The sequence below is a fragment of the Drepanopeziza brunnea genome (genome assembly GCF_022702325.1).
Source record: "Drepanopeziza brunnea f. sp. 'multigermtubi' strain 214-2 chromosome Unknown ctg10, whole genome shotgun sequence".
NCBI lineage: Eukaryota > Fungi > Ascomycota > Leotiomycetes > Helotiales > Drepanopezizaceae > Drepanopeziza > Drepanopeziza brunnea.
The window spans coordinates 1453961-1472494 of NW_027094073.1; the positions used below are offsets into that span (position 1 = coordinate 1453961).

The window sequence follows — 18534 nt, forward strand, 5'->3', positions numbered from 1 at the left end:
TCGAGACATTCACGCTCCCTTTTGTCGCAAGCTCGACCCTCGAAAATCGGAAAAATTCCCCTCTGCCCCCATCTCCAAACCTCATCTTCATCCTTGAGAAAATACATACAGCTGGCGCCGACATAGGAAGGATTCCGAGGAGGAATCTAACCGGGCAACCACACTCGCAGCCGCAGACAGAAACCACAATCCCCGTTCCGGCGAGAAGCACTCACATCCAGTCTGCCAGTCTGCCAGTCTGCCAGGCCGTCAGTCATGGTATCTTCATCCCGACCGCGCACTCCGAGTGCGAGCCAGTCTCCTGAACCGCTGAACGCGAAAGAGAACCCTCCTCCCCGTCGCTCCTCCCTCGGCTTGCTCCTGCGCAGATCCAAATCGACCGAACTCAAAGCACCCACGAAGAAGCAGCAGGCCATCGCCCGCGAGCTGGAGCTCGAGAGACATCGCCGACAGGTACCTAACATCCCCAAATCACCTCCAAGACTCCCCGACCTCTACAACGGCCAGAAGCCCGCAAACCTGCCATTCGGCACCGAGGATCGTCCCGACTCGGTAGCCATCGTATCAAACAGAGCAACTGGATATATAGACGGTCGGGCCTCGATGGAGCCACCACGTTCAACTTTTGCTATTGGTACCGCCGTCCCACTCCCCCCCGTCCCCACCAGCGGAAGTCGAAATGGCGACTGGGTAGACCCTTATGCACGCACGGAGAGCATGACCCATCGTGGCAGATATAGCTACGCAAGTAGTGCCATTAGCACCATCAGCAGTCCGCGGCGACTCAGGAGACGGAAGGACCCGACACCGTTTAAGTAAGTCTGATCCACCGTCTTGAAGGCCAGAGCGTTGACCTTATCCAGCATCCTCATTATCGGCGCTCGTTCATCCGGAAAAACGTCGTTTCTCGAGTTCCTCAAGACCTCGCTAGCCCTCCCACCAAAGAAGAGATTCAATCGACCTCAAGAACTCGCCGAAGACATATTCGCCCCGAAAAACAAGAAGACGGGCAACTTCCAATCGCAGTACCTGGAGACGGAGATCGATGGCGAACGCATTGGCCTTACGATATGGGACTCTGAAGGCTTGGAAAAGAATGTCGTTGATCTGCAACTCCGAGAGATGTCCTCATTCCTGGAGAGCAAATTCGAAGAGACCTTCACTGAGGAGATGAAGGTTGTCCGAGCACCTGGTGTACAAGACACCCATATTCACTGTACTTTCCTCCTTCTCGACCCACTTCGTCTCGATAGAAACATTGCCGCCTCCAAGGATGCATCTGCGGATGGCAATGGTTCCTCCACGAACGGGAAGTATAGCTCGTCTCCACGCCCCGTCGGCGGCCTCGACGAGGACCTCGATCTTCAAGTTTTGCGCTCGCTACAAGGCAAGACGACGGTCATCCCTATCATCTCCAAGGCGGATACCATCACCACAGCGCACATGACTCACCTCAAGAAGACGGTCTGGGACAGCTTGCGCAAGGCGAATCTCGACCCCCTTGAAGCCCTGGGCGTTGACGACCTCGACCCTGATAGTCCGACGAGGGACACCAACCGCATCGATGAAGCCGATGAGGAGGCGGATTTCGACGACGACGACGACGAACTCATCATTCAGAATCACGAGGCAAAATCTCCTCCGAATTCGAAGCGAGTGTCTTCGAGTTCCGGCCGCCGTCACAATGAATCCGAGTCAGATGAGATTCCGTACCTTCCCCTCTCGATCATCAGCCCCGACATCTACGAACCCGACGTCATCGGCAGGAAATTCCCTTGGGGATTTGCAGACCCATTGAACGTCGAGCATTGCGATTTTGTGAGACTCAAGGATGCAGTCTTCAACGAGTGGCGCGGCGAGTTGCGAGAAGCAAGCCGAGAGCTCTGGTACGAAGGATGGAGAACCAGCAGACTTAAGCATCGTGAGGTCAAGCGATGATCTGGTCTGTCTCATAAGACCTTGCCTTTGATACAGATGGACGAGTTAATCTCGGTTGTACTACACGTTTCCCTTTGTCCCCAGGCTGCATACCCCTTACTTCGTTCTGCGCGCTCGTTTAACAGGTACCTCAGGTCCTCACATCTTTTTATTGGGGTGGGGAATAAATTCCAGATGTTTGACCGATAGCGTTTTTCGGCAGATAGCGTTTGCGTATTCAATTCTACAGCGGTGGGCCCGCTTTTACTTCTGTTTTGCAAGAGACTCTTCCCATATGGCAGGCAAGCTGATAGGCTGAGGGAGCGCTGCAATCATGAGACCCATGTTAGGAAGACATTGGTATTTGGCGATTGGACTTGGGCGGCTATTCGGGTTTTCCCTGGAGGAGATTTGTGTGTATGAATCAACTTTTTTTCTACGGTGGCTCGATTGGGGTGAGAGCGTGGGCGGCAGATCGAGGTTCTGGGTGGTTAGTTGACGAGATAATACTACAGTGTTGTCTCAACTTTGCTTCTTCCAATGAATTGGTGCTCGCGGTACTAGATGTATTCCTCTCTCCGAATGGGGGATCGGAGACAGCACATTTGAGCGGATCCCCCTCGTGCTAGTCGATACGCACTGTCGTGTCAACACCTCGAGCAGATCGCTCCACTCACTCTCCACATATAGAGCTCGTCTGTCCTTGACGCTTATTCGCATCGTCTTCATCCCCTCATGCTCATCTGTTTGAAGAAGAATCGGGGTCGGTGCCAACTTCTCACTGTCCTCCATCCCGTTTGTTCGTTCTAGATCAGACAACAGGCCAGTCATATATGGTATTTGCTCTTTCTCGACACAGTGGTCTGCTTCTTCCCCGGTATCTGCATGCGGCTTGAGGGGTCTGGCTTCACCCGTGTTGATCTCTCTATTGCTCTTATCAAAGTATCCACTCGCTTGGTGGTAGGCAATGAGCTAACTTGGACTCGGGGCATAGGTAGGCAGCTTGTCTAGAAGCTGGCAGATGGCAGATGGAGCATCTCCATGTACTTACTCCGTGGCCATGCCCATGTCTTGGAAATCGCCATTCAGCACCTTCCTCAGCAAGCAGCGGAAAGTCGTCTCGTCTCGTCTCCTGTTTCTTTCTAGCTTACTAGCTAGTGCGGGCTCCACGGCCGTTAAACTTCTCGTTCTCTCCTCTCTCTTCCTTCTTCCCAATGAACACCGATCATCATCGTTCTTTAACACAGCGAGTATTCTTTAATTACCCATGATATCGCCAATTGCTCTCGCTATCACTACCAGAATATTACAGGATCAGTCACTGCCATTGCCCACTCTGACTCAAGGCCCCGAGTTCTACTCTTGCAGTCTCTCTACACTACATCCTACTGTCATTTTAATCTAGTGCAAGCCAGACGAGCTTACTCCCACACCTCGTCCTCGCCATCTCTTTGAACCGTGGCCCCAGAACCCGCGTCGTCACAACTGCCACCCACTCTATCAATCGCGCTACGCCTGCGCGTTACCGGAGCTTCCCCAACGTGCCCAGATCAATCCTCCTCCTTCCAGATTCCACGAACTAAGCTCGACTGAAGCTGACACTGCTTAAGATCGAAAACTTGCTTCTCTCAAGCCCATACTCGGGATTTTAGAGATAGAGCTCATCCCCAGCTTGGACTCCCAAGCAATTGGGGATTGTTCCTCGAGTCCGGGTTTCGAGATCTAATGAACTGAAAAGATGGCTAGGTATAACAGCTTGCCTTTCCATAAAGACGATGACCCTCGTTTCAATGCCAACGCGAGACTGCTTCCCAAAAGCACACGTTCTCCGGTTGACCTACTGGACAACGATCCGAGGAATAGGTGTCGGCTAAGATTCTGCCTGCAAGTTCCGGCAGTTCGGGCTGTTGCCAGAAAGCTGAAAGCGAGGATGTGTGAAGCGAGCGAATCTACGAAGAAAGTCACAAGTTCGTGCTGCAAAATTCCGTGCTGCTGGCCTGGATCCAGATCAGGTTCGAGCACAGAGTACGAAGATGATGAGCACGATGTGAGGCCCTTGCTCTTCTTCACTGTCTCAAGAGATATTCTGGTGATGTGTAATTGCTGACTCCTCGCTACCAAGAACGATGTCACGTAACTCACATGGAAAGAGCCTGATGGAGACACTCGGAACGATCGGAACGAGGCGATCGAGTTCGAACCTCGGTCGGAGGGCAGCTCTGATCTCGGTGACTGGGAAGTGCAGCAGCTACGAGAGTTCGACGATGCCAAGTTCGTCAATGAGTACAGTAACAGCGAGTTTCCCGAAAAACAAGTAAATGGCTCCACCTGGCTACGTGAAATAAGGCAGATCTCACTTGGCAAATCTAACGGAACGATACGTAGCATGTACGTACCATGGTACAGGCCTAAGTAGTAGTATTACCCCTCGAGGGTGCCTCGGAGTTTAGTTTCCACTTTAAAGCCCCTGGTTTCCCTACCCTCAAGGGCCCTCAAGGGGATAACAATTACCGTAGGTCGATTACTACGTATTTCCTATGCCTCGAAGAAAGTGGAGTTGTATTTCCCATGCCTCAACCTACTTTTTGAGTGGGCCCGCCTAGCCAAATCTATTCGCTGCTTTATACAAGAAAAAATTTCAGTAATGCCGCTTATACTAGAATTCTGTATAATTGCAATTTTAGTATTATTATCGCGATTTGTTAAGTTACAATAGCGGAAATCTTTACTACTAACGCTGCTTTAGATGCTTTACGTATTAGAATCTTTAAACGCTACGGTATCGGTATGATAGGGAAAACATATATGCTTTAATCGTATTCGTTATATAAGACCGTTGATTATGCGGACCGCGTATCTTTTAGAATTGATTTCTAAGCTAATATCTATGACTAAAAACACATATGTGTTTTTAATTCGCGATCAAGTTCAGCGCTATACCGAGATCCGTAAGTGATAAAATTATTTTTATTTATTTCTATTAAATTTTTTTTTTTTTTTTATTTTTTTTGTAAACGTGGATAGCTTTACTATCCCCCCCTCTATGAATAAATGTCGGACCCAGTTTAGGCCCATAAATCATAGCTTAATGGCTCAAGGCCCTGTGAACTCCACTGTATAGGCTAAATACTGGCTCAAAGATACTTTTTCAAAGCTGAATCCTTATGAGTTGATTGGTTTAAGCGCTAGTAAGATCTCTTGCGAAATTATACTTTCGACATTTAAGTATTCATGGGGGGGGGGGGGGGGGGGGGGTAGTATTCATGGGGGGGGGGGGATAGTAAAATTACTACGTATAATCGAGAAGTGAAAAGAATTAATTCTAGTACAGTACCGGTATAAGCGGCATTGTTGAAAACAATTTCCTGTATACAGTAGAGCAGCGAGTAGATTTGGCTGGGCGGGCCCACTCCAAAAGTGGGTTGCGGCATGGGAGATACAACTCTACTTTCTTCGAGGCATGGGAAATAATCGACCGTAATACCGGTAATTACCACGGTACAGGCCTAAGTATTACCCCTCGAGGGTAGGGAAAACAGGGGGTTTAAAGTGGAAACTAAACTTTTGAGGCACCCTCGAGGGGTAATACTTAGGCCTGCGACGTAGTACTAGTACTACGTCGCAGGCGTAAGTACTAGGTAGTAGGTATGCCTGGGACGTACTACTCTCCCCCTCCCCTTATGAATAAATGTCGGACCCAGTCTAGGCCCATAAATCGTAGAGCGGTGGCTTCTTAATGGCTTAAAGCTCTGTCGACTCCATTGTATAGACTAAATACTGGCTCAAAGATACGTAGTATAAGTTGATTGGTTTAAGCCTTGGTAAGATCCCTTGCGAAATTATACTTTCGACATTTACTACTCATGGGAGGGGGTAAGTGCGAGTTTAAAATTCTATTTATATCTTTTAAAACCGAAAGGATGTACTCCGTACTACTGTATGGGTAAATAATGTACAATTCTAGTCTGTGCACGCTAAACACTCGGAAATGCTGCTTTTATTTTCTAATATTTCGTGTGGCATTAAGTGAAGGCTCTATGTTGAAAGTGCTGATTTTGGGTGCAAAAAGCGGCGAATTATGATCGTTATACGTAGTACGTAATATTATTGATAGTACCTTTTGCACGAAACCCTTGTCGATAGAAACTTGTACGTAGAATCGTGCACAGACGGCGTTTGTATATACTAGTAATTTCGGGCATGTAGCAAGTAAGAAGGCCTACTCAAAGTAAGCGAACCGACGGATACGTAATGCTCGTATTTTTTTATTTTTATATTTGTACTAGCGATGAAAAGTATCTATACGTTTCAAAAGTACCGGGCCACTTGGCAATCACCATTATATAAGATCAGCAATCCCTCCTTGGATTTTCATTTTTAGCATATCCTATCATTACAGTGCTCTACCATCTTCTCTTAAGCTCAATTCGTCAAAACGATCACCTCTATTTACCTTACCACTTCTATTATGCATTTCAACAACAACCTCCTCTTGCTCGCCTTCTTCGGCGCCGCGACCGCCCTTCGTCGAACCTGCAAGGTCGACAATATTCCGACTAAAGGCAGCGGCACCTACACCGCTAAAGGCACCGACACTTGGCGCAATATCGCGGCCGATTTCTGCACCGATTTAGGCGAGCTGGAAGCGCGAAACAATGTCTCCCCGATCAAAGAAGGAAATATTATCAGAGTTCCTTGCCGGGCTCGACCGCGCGATTGCTTGAGGATCCCGAACGAAAATGTTGGGTACTACACGGTCGCCCAAGGCGACACGATAGACAACATTGCGTCGGATTTCTGCTCCGACGCCAAAAATTTGTCGTTTTTAAACCCCGACGTGATCAAGGACAACTCGGTCAGCCAGGGCAAGGTTATCAAGGTTCCTTGCTCTTGGAACTAGCTACCTGCTGTAACTGTACAGTAAAGGCTATAACTATCCGCTCGCTCGCTTGCTTTGCCTATTGCGGGGCTGTAGGCATAGGATGGGCGACGAGATGGGTTGTTGTTGGTTAGACTCTACTCTAGAGCTGGGATCTATTTAGCAATTGGATTGCTTCTCTTCTCTTTTCTCGACCATATAAGCTTGAGCTCAGTGCAGCTCGTCTTTCGGAAAGAAGGGATATGAGTGGATGGAAAACTTGAAGTCTCTTTTTATCTTAAGATATTAAGGACTTGATTTATCAATGAAAGAAAATATTATATCGACAGATCGATTCTCAACGTGACGTATCTTTACATATATGTAGAATCTCGATCACTATTATTGCTAGTATCTATCAAAGCGAGCTTGCGAAGCTTTGCATTACCGGAGAGCTCCTTCCCTTATAAGGGGGAATGTGGCCTCATGAAAAAATGCAAATAACCTTTTTTAGCGAATGGAACTGATTGGTCAGTTAAAAAGTGCGCGTGGTGACGGGAAGCAGAATCCTAAAATGGCAGACAACGTGATTGAAGTACCGGTACTGACAATTGAAGACTAAAGATTTCGAATTTCAAATCATTCAAACAAACACGCCTCTTCAAATTCTGTGAACTCTCAGTTGCGCGTATATACCTTGGTAGGTGCACTTCCAAGCCCGCTTTGGGATTACGTAAGCTGCTTGCCATTCACGTCAACTTAGTTGATGATACAAGGTCGCTTTTGATAAGCGTACCTTAAAGAGGAATGCAAGAGCTTTTAGACGGCTAGCTGATCGTTTAATAACCATCTCTTTTAAGGACGGTTCTAATAGATTGGCATGGCTGGTAGTGGATCACCCTAGGCCGATACTTCACATCTCTTTTAGAGACGATTTACCTACTACCTAATCGATTACCTTAAGCCGATACTTAAGATTAAATAGAATTTGAAAACAAAGGATTTGAATTATTCAAACCGTAGCTAAAATGGAACTATTTTATTCGATTAAAACGTCTTTTTTAAATGCTCGTCTTTTTGTATAAAGACCGTCTGGGGACCGTTTTCGAGCGTTTTAAGACCGTCTGATGGCCGTCCGGACTAAAGCCGTCCGAGGAACTTGAATTAGTAAGCAGATAATCTTCTAATTACTTGCTAGTCTACCTTCTATTACTTACACCATCCCCTTATTGCCCCACTCATTTATCACACCACTCTTTAGCCCGCTTAAGGAGTCCCATCACACAGCGGAACTTTTACTAACTCGATCGATGCCGATTGTAAAAAACTCAAAGCGTTGATATACAAGCCCTAGCAGCGACACCGAGAAATATCTTATCATCGAATCTGTTAAATTATCATCCAAGCGAGTCCATTCAAAAAATAATTCTCATCTACAACCGTATCTTCTTGAAAATCGTCATCGAACTACTTCAATTTTTTTTAAAACGAGCTTATTAGGAAGCTTGTTTTAAAAAAAATATAAATGAGGACAGCTGTAGGACGGCTATGGGACGGCTACAAAGCGGTCTCTTTCAATGGGACGGTCTTCTCGGTAAAATGGTTTTGAAAAGAGCCGAGTGCTGGATTTAAGCGGTCCAATGGCCGTCTGTTATAGGAGAGGATCAGAGGACCATTTGACTACCCTTTAAGGTAGTGGTGATTGATTGACTTGTATTCTCTAGAAGTAGGAATTGGGGCGAGGTTGTACCGGTATACCGGTACTGTAGGACCGGTATAGGAACCAGTGCCAAGGCCTGAGGTCGGTGCACTGCCTTGGTGGCACGTGCACCTTGCGCTCCTTCCACTTTACTTAGCAATACACGCACGCTTCAGCTAAAAGACGAGAATTAAAAGTAAGAAGGTCGATGTGTTCGCTAGAAGATAGAAACCATCAGAGAAGGAGGTAACTCCTCAACTACCTGGTCCGTGCTCTAGTCCTGTCACGTGGCATGGCCCCAGAACACCCTTCTGTCGAGGCCTCAAAAAGCTCTCGGCAGCACCCAATTACGCACGGAACAGGCCTAAGTATTACCCCTCGAGGGTGCCTCAAAAGTTGAGTTTCCACTTTAAACCCCCTGGTTACCCGATCCTCGAGGGGCAATACTTACGCCTGGGACGTAGTACGTACAGTACAGTAGTAGTACTTAAGTAGAAATCTGCCAAGTGGTAGTAGTACCGGTAGATCGAGCCGCCGCGGTCCTTAATCAGCCCCGACGGCGCGTCGCACGACGGCCCAGCCGCAATATGCAGCCCCCCCCCCCGCGCCCAAGACCAACATACTAGTAGTACATACGTAGTACGTAGTATTTGTACCAAGTAAAGCCCCCAGAGCTCAAGGATGTCCACCCACGTGGGTCACTGGACATTGGTCTGGGATACGGTAGCGGTAAGTAGATGCGCCGGCACCAGCGCCCACTACAGTACTACGTACAGTATGCTCGCTACCACGGATGGTTGATCGATCTGCCCTCGCTGCGCCGCGATCTATCCCTCTGTGGACAGATCGACAAAGCCATTCATTCACCAGAGACCGTCCTATATGCCTGGCACAACGTGATGCATGCGAGACGCAAGCGAAGAACAGCCAGTGCCTTTGCACGGTCTGTGGCGATACCTTCGCACCATCTGCCGCAGTGGCAGTTTGCCCGTCGTGTATCTCTCTGCGCATGTGTAGCCAGAAGCTGCCATTCAGTCAGCCGACACGACGCCGTTACAGTCAGTAGGTAGATGAGCGATTGCTGTTTTTTTCTTTCGGACGTCCAGAAAGAGGGAAGGAAAGAAATGCACACGTTCGATCCAAGCTTCGGTTCGCGTAACTTCGCTTGACCCTTCCTGCCTTCCCCTCTGATACGAGACCTGTTCGTCTAGGTAAATACTCTGCCGTTCTCAATGTGTGCTTTGCTACGTATTACCCGCACCTGCAAACCACACACAGCCCACTACGTAGGAATCGAGATATCGAGAAATCTGCAGAGTAGCTAGCTAGCTGGCTTGTAGAAAGCGGATCGGTAGAATGGAAATGAAGGTAGATTGATGATTGGATATCGGTCTCCAAGTGTTTGTTCATGTAAAAGAGATAAGGGTACTTAGGTACTCTTCTTACGAGGTACGAGTGTATAGGTAGTCATGTGGTTTTTCCCACTCCTGTGACGTGACACCCTCTGTCGAGCCCGGGATTGTGGAAGGCAATAGGAGCCCGCGTCAACTGAGCCACCTACCTGACTGAAATGGGACTTCCCGGGTTCCGGAAACCCCAGAGTAGATGAGAGGGCATCGCGCGTCAAGACGGCACACACCAATCAGACCATACTCTGAAGCGAAACTGCGTCGCTTGTTTGGTTTGAAGTTTTCTTATTTTTATCATTATCTCCTGCTTGCCTATTCTCCACTTTCCAACCGCCCTTTGCTCCCAAGCTCTGGGCCTAGCCACCCGCAGACGTCTGCCTTGCGTGCCACCGTGCTGCTCTGTCCTTGAGCCACAAACCTCCACCATGTCCTGTTCAGCCCATCGAGTCTCGCTGACGTTCCCTTGCCCCAGCGAGCTCGGAAAAGAAGACCTTTCTCCACTTCTCCACCCCCTCCGTTTAAACAAAGGCTGTGTAGCAAGAACCGTGGCAGAGAGCCCCAATTCACATCACAGCAAGCAGAAATCAAAAGAAGTAGGTGCTCGGTACCTGCGTGCTCTGTGTTCGTATCGCCTTGTCTGCTGCAAAGGAGCCCGAAAGCCTAAACGCCAATGCCGAGTCTGTCGACAAAATAAAAATCCTTATGTTAGAAGGTATAAAAGCCATGTAACTATGGCCAGAAGATTATGTACGCGGCGAAAGTTTTTGTGAGAATCGTAGGTGTATGGTACGCGGGGTATCAAATGTAGGGGATGGCGGGAGATTGAATGGTGAAATGCTCTCGAAATTCGGTTTGAAAATCTTGAAGGCTGGTATGGCAGCAGGTGTGTTGATATTCAACGGCCTCCCGGATAAGCACTGTTCGGCACGGTCCCGCCACGGCCCCCTCGTCCAAAAGCACCCCGGCGGCCGCCACGGTTAGCTGGTAATTGGAAGTCCGGGTTCGAGTTCAAGAGGAGATCGTTTCGCTCGGGTGCTGGTCGTCTAGTTGGCATTGGCGCGTAGCCTGGACCACCGTTCCATCTGGGGTTTACGCCGCGTTGAGAGACAGATGTGAAGGTGGAGCGGTCGGACTCCGCGGGGCTGCGGGCGCCAGGTGCGAGATCTTCGTAAGAGCTACTGCCGTCCACGTTACTGATGGGTGGAACTGGACGCAGGTTCTGATTGGGGTATCTGGCTGGCCCTCGGGAACCGTAACCTGGTGATAGAAGGCCGGGAACTGGTGCGGTAGGGGGTTCCTCTGCGAATCTAGGATCAACATCTTCATAGTAGTGGTCCCCACTAGCTGAGCTGATGCGTTGAGACTTCACTGATGGGGAGCTTTGAAGCCCAGCTGGCTGTTGAGCGGTGGGGTTCAGTGGAGAAGATCTTCCGGCTTGGCCTTCCCATGCCTGTCGTGGTGGAACGTAGGCCCTGCTTCTGTTAGCGCTTGAAAAACGTGATTTGTCGAAAGACTTACTCGTCAGTACTGTATCTACTCGCCTCGGTGTCTACCGTTTCCCTGTTCTGAAACCTCTGTTGTTGGAGTCCGATCATACCAGCCACATCATTATCGCTTTCTCTGATGTTCCCCAGCTGACCAAAGCCGTTCGGGGCAGCCGAAAGACTTTCTGTTCTAGCATCCATTTCCACGGCTTGGCCAATTTCGGGACCATCGAGACCAGGCATCGGAGGCGGAGACTCAGCGCGAGCCAGGCTGTTTCCAGATTCATCCATATCTGGATTGTAGGCTGCGTACTGGCCGCCACTTCCATTTGCTGGGGGGATAGGAGGGGCGTATTGGCTGTATCCAGGTCCAGGTGAAGGTCTTCTTTGGCCGTATCCACCTGGCGACTGCCCTCTGTTATCATAACCACCTCTTCCAAATGCTGGAGGCCCACCTCCTCTTCCCCCTCTCATCATACCTCCTTGGCCTGGACCGCCACTGTAGGGTCCCCCGTAACCTCCTCCGCGCGGCGGTCCACCGTAACCACCCCTTTGAGGACCCCCTCGCCCATTTGGAGGATAACCGCCGCCTCTTGGTCCACCCCTGAAGCCGCCTCTTCCTCTAGAACCCATCAAATTGTCGGAGCGCTGTTGGTTCAGCGAAGGGTCAGCTGATGGATCCCGGCTTCTCATTCCATAAGCTCCAGGGGGTGCCTGCGGTATGATGTTGCCGTATTGATCCCTTCGTGGAGGGGGATCTCCCATTCTTGGAGGCCCTCCATATTTATCATTGATCCCACTTCCTGCGGCTCCATTGCCTCTGCTTGAAGAATTTTCGGAAGGAGTTCTCTGGGTCAAAGGAATCCTCTCATCACTCTGTCTTTCGGCGTCGTTCTTCGCCACCTCGAAAGTAGCAAAAGAGGGCAACTTGTCAGCTGCAGTGTGGCTGTCTACCAATAGAGTAGTGGTTGGAGGCACTGGAGCTGGTTCTGGACCTTGGCGGTTGTAGAAGTTCTCTCCGTTCATTTCTGCATTCTCCGCAATACGGCGCTTTCGCGCTTTCCTGCTAACCAAGGTTCTTCTCATTGCACACGATACAATCCCGCTAGCACCGATCAGGATCGTCGCTGCTAAGACGATGTATGAGCCCCATGCCATATGTGGAACGAAGAGAAGCACATCAATGAGAAATGAGAGCAGGGAGGCCACCAGTGTCAGAATACTGAGGATGAAGATTCCAAGGAGGTATCGTGGGGAGTGCGAAGGGGAGTGGAAATGGGCGGACGCAGCCATGACTAGCAGGATTAGGGTGAAAAAGGCCGCGACTGGGTGCACAATGAGGATAGTCGAGAGAGTCTTCCGGGTGTCATTCTTGAGATTGAAACTATCCGTTTGTTCTTTGGTGTATAGACTCTCTATTCAGTTGGTCAGATTAGCGTTTGAGCCCTTTGAGAAAGTGTAGTGGGCGGCTGTCGCAACTCGTTCCTGCAGATATCCGTCCATTACTACTCACCAGTGTCGAATCCAATCTCAATGCTGGTACATCTTGTCCCCTTGCAGTATCCAAAGACTCCAAAATCCACGCCTCCAAACGAAGCCAAAGGAATTTGTTTGATGATCGGTGTTGAGAGAACGGATATCAGAAGCAAGCAGAACGCTGCGAACAGCAATATCGTCAGGGGGGTCGCTGGCCTCAACATTCTGAAATGAGAGAATTGGCCGCGTCGGAAAGATTGTGGGTGCCGGCGTCTTCAAGACGCGGCGTTCGGAAGAAGAGTGCGATCGATGCAGGGCAGGTGGAGGAGGTAGAGTGATGTCTTAGTCGATGGGGGCTCGATACCACGCTGCTTCTTTCGCATTGACGTTCGCAGACTCGCTGATACGAAAGGCTCCAGACTCCAGAAAGGAGGGTTGTGTCTTGTCGACGAGATGGATAATTGTTGGCAGACCTGGAGAGAGGGTGAGGTCGCGTTGATGTGTTAGATTGGTAGCTGGGAAATGGGAGATGTGGAGTTTCCTTGGGTCCAAGCCCAAGCCCAAGCCCAAGCCCTTCTAATGTCACAATACTACCTAGGCTCTATTGTTGCGGCCTTTCGAATTATGGGGCCAGACGGCGGCGGTATGGTACGGTCGGATATCTTTCCTGCAGCCCTGCAGTCAGACTCGGGACGGTTCTTGTGCCTTTTCCAACGCAACGCAACGCAACGCAATCCAATCCAATCCAATCCAATCCAATTCAATCGGCCTGGGCGCAGAGGGACAACCCAGAAGACCGGACCTGGAGATGGAGCGACCTCTGATAGATGAGTATAGTGCTGAGGATGGGATGGGTAGAGGAGAGGAAGGAATAAAGCGTTTATCGTCCTCCGTCAAAGTCCCCGCGTCGTCAATTGAATGTCGATATTGAAGTTGAAGACCGGGACAATTGGTCGGAGCGGGAGTGGGAAGTATGTGGATGTGGGGCTGGCGTTCTAATCTTTATTTAATTTGTTGCTATAACTGTGAAGACTCGACTCGAATCCATTCAAAAGCTCGGCCACGCACGCATAGATTGCAAACAAAGTCACGAAAACGTCATGGTATGGTTGTTCTTGCGCTTCGATCACGAGAATACGAAGTTCACTGATCACATCCAAAGGGTAGATATCACACCAGCTGAATAAATGCGTGTATGCATTTACGGGACATCATCCAGGAAGAAGGGTCTGAATATGACCCTGAACCTGAACCTGAACCTGAACCTGAACCTGAACCTGAACCTGAACCTGAACCTGAACCTGAACCTGAACCCGAACCCGAATCCTTGTCCCATGGTGTCAATCACAGACCACTCAACTCAACCGCGACCCGCTTTCTGGAAACTCATCGGAGAGAAGAGGCTTTGATATATAACTAATTTGGTACAGACCCGGCCAGCGAAGACTTGCAGCTACCTACCTCACCAACCTCATTCTACGGACCTCGGGATTGCGAACGTCGGTTGAGGACACGGAGAGTGAAAGATGGAGAGATGCCTACCTACCTGCCTACCTGAGACTGGTTTCAAACCCTTTTGCGACGGTCACCTAGGTAGATACCGGGTTGCACTTACGACCAGTGTGGCTGGCATGTCCCTTTCCCTTTCCCTTGGCTGCAGGAAGCTTTGGCTGAAGTTGATGAATCTTGGATATGCGTTCAAGAAGACGGCAAAGCTTCTCCAGAAGCCATCAGATCAGGAGCCGAGGAGTCCAGGAGTCCAGGAGGGCAGAGAGGGAGCGAGAGCGGGAGCGGGAGCGAGAGCGAAGGAAAGGCAGAGAGTGAGAGCGACAGTAGGAGAAGCACAAGAAGGCCATCCATCCATCCACTCTTATCGGCGATAACCGCGAGCGGTGATAAGATAGATAGCTACGGTCCGCCACACATGTCGGTCGCGCACATTTGTTGGTTGACATTGCATTAGATTTATCATGCCTTGAAGCACTTCCCCGACAACCACCCAATGTCGATACCTTCGTGAAGCAATGTCACTGCGCATAGCAGGACTATGTCTGCGTATCACCAGCAGTGCATGTCGCTATCCCACTACAGCTTTGCGCCACCCTTCCCCTACGACATTCCAAACATTCCACCGAGTCTCGAGTCGCAACTTCCACCGTCATCATGGTCAACGCCCCTCAATAGCACTTGCTCGCAGGGCAATCCCCAAATCCTCCATCCGATCCATACAGAACCAACGATTCCAGTCCTTCACTCCGCCCTCTCCTGAATCCCTAGGCAAAGCTGTGCCTGCAAAACAGTTCCCTCGTTCTCTAAAATGGGGTCGTAGACTCTTCTACGTCACCGCTGTGACAGGCACCCTCTACCTTCTTGATACCCAGCTCTACGCCTCCTCTATAACGCGATCCCTTCGAACTTTTGGTCTGGGAATAGCAGTGGCGCTGGACTACAAGCTCAACTTCCGCCCCGAACCCTTTTTCGGTGGAGATATACCTAGCTTGCATAGACGCAATGCGGAGAAGCTGTTTGAGCTGCTGCACCATAATGGTGGGCTATATCTGAAGATTGGGCAGGCGATCGCCATGCAGAGTGCGGTTCTGCCGCCGGAATTCCAAAAGATGTTTGCGCGCATGTTCGACGATGCGCCGCAGAACACGTGGGCAGATGTCGAGAAAGTCATAAGGGAGGAGTTTGGTGGCAGAAGTCCCGAAGAGGTGTTTGGAGTTAGCTTCAGCAATGAGTCTGGAAGGGGGCTTATGGAGAAGAAAGCCAGGGCATCGGCGTCGGTGGCCCAGGTTCATTGGGCGAGATTGGCGGACGGGAGGGAGGTTGCTATCAAAGTGCAGAAGAGGGAGATAGCGCAACAAGTTGACTGGGATTTATGGGCTTTCAAGTAAGTCGAGCTGCTACTGTATAAGGTAGAAAAGCTAACAAGATGCAGGGTTGTGATGAGGGTCTATACTTGGTATTTTGACCTCCCATTCTACAACATGGTTCCCTACATCACCGAAAGGCTCCAGCTTGAGACAGATTTTGAGAATGAAGCCAAAAATTCAGAGGAGATGGCTAGATTAATCGCTGGCGAGCCCCGTCTTCGTGGCAGAGTCTACATTCCTGAAGTATACCGAGATCTTTCTTCCAAGCGGATCATGACTACCGAATGGATAGAGGGAGTCCGACTCTGGGACAAAGAGACTCTGACTGGGACCTGGCTCGGTGGTACTGGTCGCGGTTCTCCAGGAGTGAAAGGTACACCTCTCTTGCCCCCCAAGTCTACACGCCAAAACGACGGTACGGGGCTACTCAAACCCGAGCGTGATGAATGGAGAGGTCGCTCCGGTAAAGGTGGTCTAGGACTATCTCTGAAGCAAGTAATGACCACAATGATCGATCTCTTCTCCGCCCAGATGTTCCTCTTCGGACTGGTCCATTGCGATCCTCATCCCGGAAACATATTCATCCGCCGGCAACCCAACGGCTCCCCAGAACTCGTCCTGATCGATCATGGCCTGTACGTCTCCATGAGCCCCAAACTCCGCAGACAGTACTGCCAGTTCTGGAAAGCAATCATGACCTTTGACAACGACACCATCAGCGAGATTACCAGCGCATGGGGTGTCAAAGCCCCTGATCTCTTCGCGTCCGCTACGCTGATGCGTCCGTACACTGGCGGCGACGGTTCAACTAGAGGCCGCGTTACCGGTGAACTCAAAGGCAAGACGGCTTCCGAGCGGCATTTTGAGGTGCAAGAGCGCATGCGCCAAGGTATGCGCGAGCTCCTCGACGACGAAGAAAACTTCCCGCGCGAGCTCCTCTTCATCGGCCGCAACATGCGCATCGTGCAAGGCAATAACCAGTTTCTCGGGTCGCCCGTCAACCGGATCAAGATGACCGGCTGGTGGGCGAGCCGGAGTCTCGTGGACGATACTGGGCTTGGGTGGAGAGAGCGATGGGCAAACGCTTGGCGGCACCTGCTGTTCCGGTTCGTGCTGCTGGGGAGTGACTTTGTGTTCTTGGGGAGTAAGGTAAGGCAAATGCTGGGGTGGGGAGGGGGCATGGAGGATGAGCTGGAGAAGCAGATGCGGTATATTGCGAAGGATCAGTTTGGGGTTGAGCTGCAGCATGCCATTTTCGAGGGTTGAATGGGGAGTGGGTGTACGATGAGAGCGCGGTTCGTCATTGCATTGCGCGGTGCATTGATAGATAGATAAATGGGTGATAAATACGTTGGTTCTATGGCATTAAGAGGTATCCAACCCATCAATCAATCAACTCTGACCGAGCTCCAAGCCTTGTACCCCCCTTTGCAGTCGACAGAAGCAAGATAGTGCAGAGTCTCAGAGTCTCAAGTTCCCTTTCCATCAAGGCTATAAAAGGGATACCTATAATCGTTCCCACGCAGTACTGGAACCCATTTACACCTCGGAATTCATGCCGGTTTCCACATAGTCCGAACAACCGCCCGCAAATCTAATGAACCTCATCTCGATCCATCTCATCTCATTTCACGCCCAGATAAGAAATAGGGAAATAAACCAAGAACTTGATTTTTCTCGTGGCCCTTACTTCAAAGTATATTTCTTTTACCGATCATATTTTCTCCTCCTCTCCACAAATAAAACGAAATAGAAAGAGAGAGAGAGAGAGACAGAGAAAGAGAGAGAGAGAAATATTAAAGAGAAAATCCTCCAACGAGCTCACCCACCCAAAGGAAGGCCAATAAACAGCGTTGAAAAGAAAAAAAAAAGAGATTGGAAATCTAATATCCAAAACGTATTTTATTCGATTTTTTCTATACTGCCATCCCATCCCATCCCATCTCACCTCGCGCCTCCCATCAGCCATCCACCACTCGTTAACACACCTTGAAAAAAAAAAAAAAAAGGCGGACGATATCCGTAAAGTAATGTAGGTACCTAGGTAGGTAATGTACCCGCCCGCTCGCTTAGACCCCACCCCACTTCACTTGCCCAGCGCACAGCACCGGGATTCTGGCTTGCTAATTATATATCCGTCTTCTTCTCCCCGCCTTCGTACAAAAGGCGACTTGGCGGAGTGGTTAACGCGATAGACTAGAAATCTATTTCTTTCGGGAGCGTAGGTTCAAATCCTGCAGTCGTCGACACAAATTCATCTTTTTGCCATTTTTTTTTCACTGTCGTGGTTGCCTCTCTCCGTTCAGCCTTGGTTGTGTGCTGAGATTATCTTTTTTATTTTTCTTAATTTTTTTTTTTTTTTTTTTTTTAAAAAAAATTGCCTTTGCGGCTCGTGGGGTTGGGTTGGGTTGATATCCATGTAAGTATCACCCACCCACCCAAGCCGAAGTTTTCTGCAATGTCACTTACTATGTCTGGAAATGGGAACAGTCGAAGAATGGCTGTTGGGACTGATATCTGGGGCGAATTGTAGAAATACTGTTCTTGGGGTGCTCGTCCGGTCCTAGTAGAAGTGCTCCACTACCTACCTCATTGCCGGGCTAAGTACAGAGGTCAGCCACACAGCACCGCGAGAAATTCGACGATTCAAGACCTCCATTACTATGGAAAGAGGACATTACTCCTCAAGATTATGTATTCATACAGCCAACCGGCTCGAATCACCTGCGCCTAAGGCACAGGAGGGAGGAAAAAATCAATAGAAACGAGTGGTATGCGCCTTCGCTGTGCTCCGAATCCCTGACCCATCCTCCCA

General features: G+C 49.7%; 5 protein-coding genes across 5 annotated transcripts; 4 read left to right on the forward strand and 1 right to left on the reverse strand.

Moving 5' to 3' along the window:
• Positions 1–255: 255 nt before the first annotated feature.
• On the forward strand, positions 256–1938 carry L3040_006066 (uncharacterized protein; the record flags this gene model as incomplete). Its single annotated transcript, XM_007288495.2, has 2 exons — positions 256–815; positions 864–1938. The coding sequence occupies 2 exons, from the start codon at positions 256–258 to the stop codon at positions 1936–1938; spliced, it is 1635 nt and encodes a 544-aa protein (XP_007288557.1).
• Positions 1939–3950: 2012 nt separating this feature from the next.
• Positions 3951–4235, forward strand: L3040_006067 (uncharacterized protein; the record flags this gene model as incomplete). Its single annotated transcript, XM_066156342.1, has 2 exons — positions 3951–3964; positions 4040–4235. 2 exons carry the CDS (start codon positions 3951–3953, stop codon positions 4233–4235), a joined length of 210 nt encoding a protein of 69 aa, XP_066011285.1.
• A 2150-nt stretch (positions 4236–6385) lies between these two features.
• On the forward strand, positions 6386–6817 carry L3040_006068 (uncharacterized protein; the record flags this gene model as incomplete). Its single annotated transcript, XM_007288494.2, has 1 exon — positions 6386–6817. The coding sequence occupies one exon, from the start codon at positions 6386–6388 to the stop codon at positions 6815–6817; it is 432 nt and encodes a 143-aa protein (XP_007288556.1).
• Positions 6818–10778: 3961 nt separating this feature from the next.
• On the reverse strand, positions 10779–13067 carry L3040_006069 (uncharacterized protein; the record flags this gene model as incomplete). The annotated part of the gene is made up of 3 exons (XM_007288493.2): positions 10779–11355; positions 11402–12782; positions 12881–13067. 3 exons carry the CDS (start codon positions 13065–13067, stop codon positions 10779–10781), a joined length of 2145 nt encoding a protein of 714 aa, XP_007288555.2.
• Positions 13068–14867: 1800 nt separating this feature from the next.
• On the forward strand, positions 14868–16985 carry L3040_006070 (uncharacterized protein; the record flags this gene model as incomplete). Its single annotated transcript, XM_007288491.1, has 2 exons — positions 14868–15736; positions 15785–16985. 2 exons carry the CDS (start codon positions 14868–14870, stop codon positions 16983–16985), a joined length of 2070 nt encoding a protein of 689 aa, XP_007288553.1.
• Between the last annotated feature and the right edge of the window lie 1549 nt (positions 16986–18534).